The sequence below is a fragment of the Chiloscyllium plagiosum genome, unplaced genomic scaffold (assembly GCF_037043375.1).
Source record: "Chiloscyllium plagiosum isolate Xiang-an unplaced genomic scaffold, Cpla_swu_hap1 HiC_scaffold_5, whole genome shotgun sequence".
NCBI lineage: Eukaryota > Metazoa > Chordata > Chondrichthyes > Orectolobiformes > Hemiscylliidae > Chiloscyllium > Chiloscyllium plagiosum.
In genome coordinates this window covers 134782987-134792525 of record NW_028270143.1, presented here as the reverse complement: position 1 = coordinate 134792525, position 9539 = coordinate 134782987, and the positions used below count along the sequence as shown (strand labels likewise).

At 44.9% G+C, this 9539-nt stretch overlaps 1 protein-coding gene across 1 annotated transcript; it reads right to left on the bottom strand.

The window, feature by feature from the left end:
* Positions 1-224: 224 nt before the first annotated feature.
* On the bottom strand, positions 225-8507 carry LOC122550375 (protein rapunzel-like). The gene is made up of 3 exons (XM_087987736.1): positions 8438-8507; positions 4039-4120; positions 225-2678 (listed from the first exon to the last, which is right to left on the bottom strand). The coding sequence occupies exon 3, from the start codon at positions 2622-2624 to the stop codon at positions 1449-1451; it is 1176 nt and encodes a 391-aa protein (XP_087843862.1). The 5' UTR covers positions 2625-2678; positions 4039-4120; positions 8438-8507; the 3' UTR covers positions 225-1448.
* Between the last annotated feature and the right edge of the window lie 1032 nt (positions 8508-9539).

Genomic DNA, 9539 nt, shown 5'->3' with positions numbered 1-9539 from the left:
CATGCGGAATGTCGGATCAGCCATGATCCTGTTGAATGGTGAAGCAGGCTCGAGGGGCTCAATGGCCTCCTCCTATTCCAATTTCTGACAGTTTTGTGGTTATATTATCTGAGATTGGATTTGCCATATCATATTCAAACCGTCACCATCTCAATGTGTGACTGAAGTGCCGACTGGGGTAATGTACGGAATAGAATTGAGAAAGAAAACCTCAAACAATCAGAGCCTGTTATCTGACTGAGTTTATTCAGCATATCATTATAGTAAACAGAGCCAACTTTATTTCAGCAGTTTCAATCAGTTTCCACAAACCCCAATAATTACAACATCGCTGGAAGATCACAAAAATCAAGAATGTAAATGAGTGAATGTCGCTGTTCCAGAGGGAACTTTTATTTTACACACTAAGGTACAGAGATGAGATTATTCCAGGTTTATTAATCAAATGAAAACACCATCATTGTATGAGTGAGTTATTGTAATAAATGTTATTTTTTTACACAATGTGTTGGGTCATTTTGTTTCTTATTATGTCATGAAACCATCTCCTTTGCATAATTTAAATAATTTTATATCTTCCGTCGGTCGCTCCACTCTTCCTGAATGCAGGTTAACACTGGGATAAGATTGGGTAACAACTGGAAAAACTTTGCAAACATACAGTATACAAAATCAGTCAAATAGCCATCTTGTTGCACTGAAATAAGCCCAGTGAGCTATTACTGTGATGGTGTGATGGCTGTTGGGATTTAGTGGAGTCACAGAGTTCTAAACCGGAGTAGATCCAATCCGTTCGACAAGCGCCAGTCTCTGCAGATATTCACAGTGGAGAGTCTTGTCAGATCCTAAAGTTCAGGTTCCGAGATGATGTACTGATCTTCGATGTGGAAAATCCAGACTCCAAGGGATTCTGCACGTTCCAGGTCCATGCCAGCACTTAGCCTGAATCTCAATATTCAGATCAGTTCTGGTTTGCTCTAAGACCTATAATACTAATTCTGAAGCTTCAAAAGACAATTCAGCAACACCCTGAGGATGAAACAGGTGCTAGTTTCAACAAGACTGTCCTTTTCCTATGGATCAACCCAACATCCAGCTCTCTTCACCCTTCCTCTCTACATTTACACTGCCTGCTTTAACCACCTGACCCTAGCAGCCTCGGACTTTTGACGATTTAAACAAATCCAGATCCAGTTTTGTCAAAGATAAACTACAATGCAATGGAACCATGTCTATCTGAAGTGAGAGTTGCTATAGTAATTCTAGCAAGTAATTTTAGTAAGTTTTGTCTCTTTATTTAACACCCCATTCATCTCGTGTTACCAATAAACAGATCTGAAAGCCAATCTATTTGACAAATTACGATTCTACTTATAGACATTAAGAAATCTCATTAAAAAATCAAAAGACAATTGTTTCCTGGCCACTTCTGCATTAGATCATGGGGTTTAGGTGGAGTGGACACAGAGAGTGACTCCACTGTATGTTTCCCAGAAATGACAGTTGTTGGGAAAGTTCTTGTGAAGCCACAAGTCCTTGTAGCGTCTCACTGTGTGTACAACGTGCCCAGAGGGAAGATTATTGTACACATGTTCAGCAACCTCTCTTGCATCGGTCCAACCATCTTTCCCTTCCATTAAGTGCCTGATTTCCACCTCATTAAGTGAAACCTTCGGATCAATTGCATAGGAGACAACAGCATTAACCCCATTGAGTCTGAAAAAGTGAAACCGATTGGGGCCAATGACACAGTGATTGTTGAAGCCACTGACAGGGTCATAGACCCGTACAGACCATTTAACCCAGTCATATTTCTCTGTTAAGGCCTCAATTATATATGTTGCACATCCCTTGTTATCTCTCTCACCTTTGTTCTTTATAAGAGCCTCAACATCTATTTCTGCCTGCTCAGCAAACTCATTGATGCACTTATCTATCATGGATTTCATTTTATTCTCTACTTTGCCCATTTTCTCATTCCACTCTCTCTTTAATGCCTCTACATCAGTCCCAGTGATAGCGGAGTGACCCACCAGGGCAATCAGGCCAATGCAGAAGAGCTCTTTGAGGCGGCAGCAGAGCCCTTCCATCAGACGCCGGTTCCTCTGGTCATATCGCATGGCAGTTTCCAGAATGGGTTTGCCAAAGATGGCAGAATACCCCATCACTGCATCATAGAGAGTGTGAAGGTTCTGGTCACCTTTAGTCACATCGAAGTGTGTGAGGAATTCTCGTTTCTCATTCTCCCCGAATTCCGGTGCTGCGTTCAGGATGTCCATGTACTTCCTGAATTGGTTTTTCAGATTCTCCTCAATGGGGAAGTACTGATTGTTAATTGTACTTTTCTCTATCTCCCAAAGCACTTGTTTAATCTGTTCTGAAATGACATCCAGCTGGTTCCTGACTGTCTGGAACTGCTCCTTCATATATGTGAGCTCCTCACTCTCACGTTTCCCTAAAACTAGTTTCAGAATGATACCAGCCACCTGGAAGATGGGTTTTAAGACACCGGAAACTGTCGCAAACCTGGCTCTGTTCTGAAAGATTTCCATTGCAACCTTTGCATTGCTCATGTTTGCCTTGAGCTCAGCAGCAGCTTGCTCAAGTTCTTTGTCAGTGGCCATGTTGGATTTTGGGATTATGTTCTGGCAGAGGGACAGTGCTTTCAGATGGAGTCTCTGAAAAGAAAGCAATGAGGATTAGGTTGAAATTGCATTGATTATTCTGTCCAAATATCAACAAGTCCCATCACTCATTGAGATCATTCACTGGCAGACCCAGATTCTGGGTTTAGGTCCATTGCAGACTCATTGGGACAGACCTATCGAGGAGTGGGAATCTCTCTCAGGTTCTCACATTGGCCCCTCTTTTTTAAACATAAGGAAGAGCTCAGTGTTTCTCGGAGGAAATTCTACTCAGGCCTCCCTCAGAAATTCAGCGCTGTACTTTCATTCTGACATTTCACACTAACACAGAGCTGTCGGGGGTGGGGGGAGGCGGGGTGGTGATGGGAGGAGGGAAACCACATTCCCTTTTACCCAGCACTCAGCTGCTCCATTCTGACTGGTCCAGAATGGGTCAGGTCCAGCAGGGTGAGGGGAATCGAGGTGGTTCTGGGGGAATTGGGATGGTTCTGGGGGGTGGGGGAGAGTGGAAATTTGGATGGTTCTGGGACGTGGGAGGGATGGGGGTATTTGGGATGGTTCTGGTGGATATTCAGGATGGTTATGGGCAGTGTTGGGGGTTTGGGATGGTTCTGGGGGTTGTGGGGGAGGGGGTATTTGGGATGGTTCTGGTGGATATTCAGGATGGTTATGGGCAGTGTGGGGGTATTTGGGATGGTTGTGGGGGACAGGGTATTTGGGATGGTTCTGGGGGTGTGGGGGAGGGGGTATTTGGATGGTTCTGGTGGATATTCAGGATGGTTATGGGCTGTATGGGGGGATTTGGGATTGTTCTGGCGGTTGTGGGGGTGGGGGTATTTGGGATGGTTCTGGGGGTTGTGGGGGAGGGGATTTTTGGGATAGTTCTGTGGGGTGGGGCTGGGGATAGGTCCAACAGGGCAACCAGTTTGTGTCAGGACCAGTGGGGCAGGGGTTTCTGGGTCAGATCAGGTGGAGGCTGCAGGAAGGACTGTGTTGGTCTTTCGAGGTGGGTCTTCGGGGGGGAGAGTGGGTGTCAAGTCAGGGGGTGCAGTTGGCGGTGTGAGTTAAGTATGGGGTCAGTTGAATACTTACTCAGGATTAGATGATGTATTTAAGAATCTAACTTTCCCTGAGTAGCTATTTACACAATTTTAACCAAACCCTCCAAAGTTTTGATTTAAAATGGATTCTGTCAGAGGGTTGCAGGCACAGGGCAAATCACACAGAGGAAAATTCAGTTTCCTGAGCAACTCTTTCAGTAAGTGTGACAGGGAATTTCTGAATAATCTTCAAATTAGATCCAGGATGTTGAGGGGAGAAATTGTTTCACATTAAATATAGTGAAGACTGTAACTCTCTGAACAGGAGCTTTCAAGACTAAAAGAAGACTTACATTTATGTTGAGCCTTTCACAATGTCTGGATATCCAAAGTGCCACTGAAGCGTACCTTTAAAGTCTGCTCAGTTGGATTTGGCTATTAAGGAAAGACAGAATTTAAACACAGATTAATCATGTTCTAATTAAACAGCTGAGTTGACTTGATAGAACATAGAACAGTATAGCACAGTACAGGCCCTTTGGCCCTCGATGATCTTCAATGACCTCCTGTTGTTTCCAAGTTAACTCTGACATTTTTAATGAAAACGGAAAACAGTCTCTTTCTCTCTTTGTCCCCATTTCCTGTTAACTAATTTGTTCCTGTCCTTTGTGAGGTGCATGTTTTTTGGGTCTAAAAGAGGAGGAATGAGGGATAACTTTATGAGCCATTCTCTTTGACAAAGGGCTATTGACAATTTCTAGACACCTGCCTTTCCCTCTCTGGTTGAACTTGCCGGCTTTCACTCTTGAGCTGAAAAATGTGTTGCTGGAAAAGCGCATCAGGTCAGGCAGCATCCAAGGAGCAAGAGAATCGACATTTCGGGCATAAGCCCTTCTTCAGGAATGAGGAGGGTGTGCTGAGATAAAAGGTAGGGAGGAGGGTCTTGGGGGAGGGGCGTTAGGTGGAAGGAGGTTAAGGTGAGGGTGAGAGGCCGGAGAGGGGGTGGGGGCGGAGAGGTCGGGAAGAAGATTGCAGGTCAAGAGGGCGGTGCTGAGTCCGAGGGTTGGGACTGAGATAAGGTGGGGGGAGGGGAAATGAGGAAGCTGGAGAAATCTGCATTCATCCCTTGTGGTTGGAGGGTTCCTAGGCGGAAGATGAGGCGCTCGTCTTCCAGGCGTCGTGTTGCCATGGTCTGGCAATGGAGGAGGCCAAGGACCTGCATGTCCTTGGTGGAGTGGGAGGGGGAGTTAAAGTGTTCAGCCATGGGGTGGTTGGGTTGGTTGGTCCGGGTGTCCCAAAGGTGTTCTCTGAAACGTTCAGAGTAGGCAGCCAGTCTCCCCAATGTAAAGGAGGCCACATCGGGTGCAGCGGATGCAGTAAATGATGTGTGTGGAGGTGCAGGTGAATTTGTGACGGATATGGAAGGATCCCTTGGGGCCTTGGAGGGAAGTGAGGGGGGAGGTGTGGGTGCAAGTTTTGCATTTCTTGCGGTTGCAGGGGAAGGTGCCAGTAGTGGAGGTTGGGTTGGTGGAGGGTGTGAACCTGACAAGGGAGTCGCAGAGGGAGTGGTCTTTCCGGAATGCTGATAGGAGAGGGGGGAAATATATCCTTGGTGGTGGGGTCTGTTTGGAGATGGCGAAAATGACGAAGGATGATACGATGTATCTGGAAATTGGTGTGGTGGTAGGTGAGGGCGGAGGATCGGGAAGTGGAGGAGATGCAGTGGAGGGCATCGTCAACCACGTCTGGGGGGAAATTGCGGTCTTTGAAGAAGGAGGCCATCTGGGGTGTTCGGTATTGGAATTGGTCTTCCTGGGAGCAGATGCGGCGGAGGCGAAGGAATTGGGAATATGGGATGGCGTTTTTCCAGGAGTTATGGTGGGAGGAGGTGTAGTCTAGGTAGCTGTGAGAGTTGGTTGGTTTATAGTAAACATCCGTGTTGAGTCGGTCGCCCAAGATACGATGCTCTCCACCGCATCTCCTCCACTTCCCGCTCCTCCGCCCTTGAACCCTGCCCCTCCAATCGCCACCAGGACAGAACCCCACTGGTCCTCACCTACCACCCCACCAACCTCCAGATACATCGTATCATCTTTCGTCATTTTCGCCACCTCCAAACAGACTACACCACCAGGGATATATTTCCCTCCCCTCCCCTATCAGCGTTCCGGAAAGACCACTCCCTCTGCAACTCCCTTGTCAGGTCCACACCCCCCACCAACCCATTAGTGGGTCAGCAAGTTTGCAGACGACACAAAGGTTGGAGATGTTGTTGACAGTATAGAGGGCTGTTGTAGGCTGCAGCGTGACATTGACAGGATGCAGAGATGGGCTGAGAGATGGCAGATGGAATTCAACCTGGATAAATGCGAGGTGATACATTTTGGAAGGTCAAATTTGAAAGCTGAGTACAGGATTAAGGATAGGATTCTTGGCAGTGTAGAGGAACAGAGAGATCTTGGTGTGTAGGTACATAGATCCCTTAAAATGGCCACCCAAGTGGACAGGGTTGTTAAGAAAGCATATGGTGTTTTGGCTTTCATTAACAGGGGGATTGAGTTTAAGAGTCGTGAGATCTTGTTGCAGCTCTATAAAACTTTGATTAGACCGCACTTGGAATACTGTGTCCAGTTCTGGTCACCCTATTATAGGAAAGATGTGGATGCTTTGGAGAGGGTTCAGAAGAGGTTTACCAGGATGCTGCCTGGACTGGAGGGCTTATCTTATGAAGAGAGGTTGACTGAGCTCAGACTTTTCTCATTGGAGAAAAGGAGGAGGAGAGGGGACCTAATTGAGGTATACAAGATAATGAGAGGCATAGAAAGAGTCGATAGCCAGAGACTATTTCCCAGGACAGAAATGGCTAACACGAGGGGTCATAGTTTTAAGCTGGTTGGAGGAAAGTATAGAGGGGATGTCAGAGGCGGGTTCTTTACACAGAGAGTTGTGAGAGCATGGAATGCATTGCCAGCAGCAGTTGTGGAAGCAAGATCATTGGGGACATTTGAGAGACTGCTGGACATGCATATGGTCACAGAAATTTGAGGGTGCATACATTAGGATCAATGGTCAGCACAACATCATGGGCTGAAGGGCCTGTTCTGTGCTGTACTGTTCTATGTTCTATGTTCTATGTTCCAGCTGTGGCCTAACCAGTGTTTTATAAAGCTGTAACAAGACCTCCTTGCTCCTGTATTGTACACTTCAACTAATGAAGACGAGCATCCTATATGCCTGCTTCCCCACCCTATATCTCTGTGTTGACACCAAGGTCCCGTTGTTCCTCAGTACTCCCTAGGGACCTACCATTCATTGTTATATTCTTTGATTATTACACCATCCAAAATGTATCACCTCACACTTATCAGGATTGAACTCCATCTGCCATTGCTCTGCCTGATTTACCAGCTGATCAATATCAGACTGTGACCTGAGACCATCCTCCTCATGATCAATACAACCACCAATTGTCATGTCATCGGTAATATTATTAATTATACCTTCTGCATTCATATCCAAGTCATTAATAAAGACAACAAATAGCAAGGGTCCCTCTCTCTCTCTGTTGTATATCTCTGTTTCTGTGTGTGGGTCTTTCACTGTGTGAGTCTTCTTCTGTGTACTTATTTTTGCTATCTCTCACAGCCTGTATGTGTGTCTCTCTGTGTCTCTTTCACCATGTATTTCTGTGTTTTTCATTGTGTCTTTTTCTCAGTGTGTATATGAGTCTCTATCTCTCAAATACAGTCTGTGTGTGTGTCTTTCTGTCTCTCAAGTGTCTCCCTCTCTCTCTCACACACACACAAAGTTTATGTGTCTCTTTCTCTGTCTCTTAGTGTCTCTCTCACACACAGTTTGTGTGTGTGTGTGTCTCCCTCTCTCTCTGTCTCTCAGTATATCTCTCTCACACACAGTCTGAGTGTATGTCTCCCTCTCTCTCTGTCTCTCAGTATATCTCTCTCACACACAGTCTGTGTTTATGTCTCCCTCTTGCTTGTTTCAGTTTTGTGAAGCTGACAGGATGAGTTCAGAGTGAACCTGAGATGAATACTGCTCCTCTCAATGAATTCTCACTTGAACCTGATTTCACTTAAATCATTATTTATCACCTTTCATAAATTAAAACTTTTTCACAGATCATAGTTTTCACAAAAATAAAAAAAATTCTGGAATTTTTTTAAATGAAAAACTTCAGACAAGTTTGTAAAAGTTTAGATTCCTAAGTTTATCTCAATTAGCCAGAGAGATCAGCTGGATTGTTTTATCACATGGTTCGACCTATTCAGGTGTCAATTCTCTGTATTTAATGAATACAATAAAATAGTGAACAGACATAGATTTGTATGAACATACATACATATAGTTGTACAGTATGACAGTTTCTGATCCTTGACCAACCACTGAAAAGGCTGATATCAGGGACAGTATTAGAGTGGTGCTGGAAAAGCACAGTAGGTCAGGCAGCATCCGAGGAACAGGAAAATCGACATTTCATCAGGAAGGGTCTCATTTCTGATGAAGGGCTTTTGCCCGAAACATCAATTTTCCTGCTCTTCAGATGTTGCCTGACCTACTGTGCTTTTCCAGCACCACTCTAATCTTGACTCTAATCTCCAGCATCTGCACTACCCATTTTCTCCTGGTATCAGAGACAGCTGCCTTCATCTCACATTAACCACAAGTTTCAGGAAGACACTGCAATATTTATTGTGTTATTAAAATGTATTGATATAGTTTGCAAACTATTCTTACCTCTATATATCTTCAATGTCTCCCTCTCCAACAGGTATTGCTGAGGAACGTTCGGGATGTGAATAGCTCCCAGTACGAATCCTCTGAGCTTTTAAATCCAATCTCCTACCCCTGACTCCACCCTTTTACTAAAATTAGTGTGTGACGGGTGGCGCACAGAGGTAATAACCTGTATCATATTGAAGACAACTGGACGATATCACAACAGGTAAACTATGAAAGCTGTAGCATTGTTTATTGCTGCAATCTAGATAGTGAGACTGAGCTGCCCTGTTCACAGACTGAACACATACTGTGTGATATCATTAAATAATGCTGGACTTTAACAGAAACACTCATTAAGTCCATGAGGCTGTTGAAAAACAATTCATGTTTTTATTCATTCTCAGGAATGTGCTGACATGGACATCATTTGTTTCCCATCCCTAGTCCATGAGGGTGTGCTGGTGGAAGACAGCCTCATTGATGTGGACCAGCATAGGTAAGGCTAGAAGAACCAGGAGGAGGCCACTCAGCCCCTCAAATCTGCTCCACTGTTTAATAACATCATGGCTGATCACATCTTAGCCTCAACTCCACTTTCCTGCTCGTCCTCCATAATCCTCTATAACACTGCTAATTAAATATATAGGTGAAAGTGAGGACTGCAGATGCTGGAGATTAGAGTTGAGAGTGTGGTACTGGAAAGGCACACCAGATCAGGCAGCATCCGAGGAGCAGGAAAATCAATGTTTTGGGGAAAAGCCCTTCATCAGGAATTAAATACCTGCCTATCTCCTCCTTAAATTTACTCAGAGTTATTCAGGATGGCAGATTTTCTTCCCGAGTGGCCATTAATGAACAAATCAATTATTTTGGAGTAATCCAATCGCTCCATGTTTGCTTCTTAGAGCTTCATGGTTTATACCCAAATTTTTAAACTCCCTCAGTACTCACCATATAAACTGCCATCTGTCCCAAAATGGGCACCAGCACACTCCCTGCAATACTTACATCATGAAACCTTCACAATAAATTCTAGTGAAGGGAGGTTAGATATTGTGTCCTCTCTCTGGGCTGACCAAACCTTCTCTCATGCTCCAAACGTCAGGTTCCTATGGCT

Coding starts and splice junctions, on each gene's coding strand:
- LOC122550375 (XM_087987736.1), bottom strand. CDS start 2,624: ATGGCCACTGACAAAGAACTTGAGCAAGCTGCTGCTGAGCTCAAGGCA.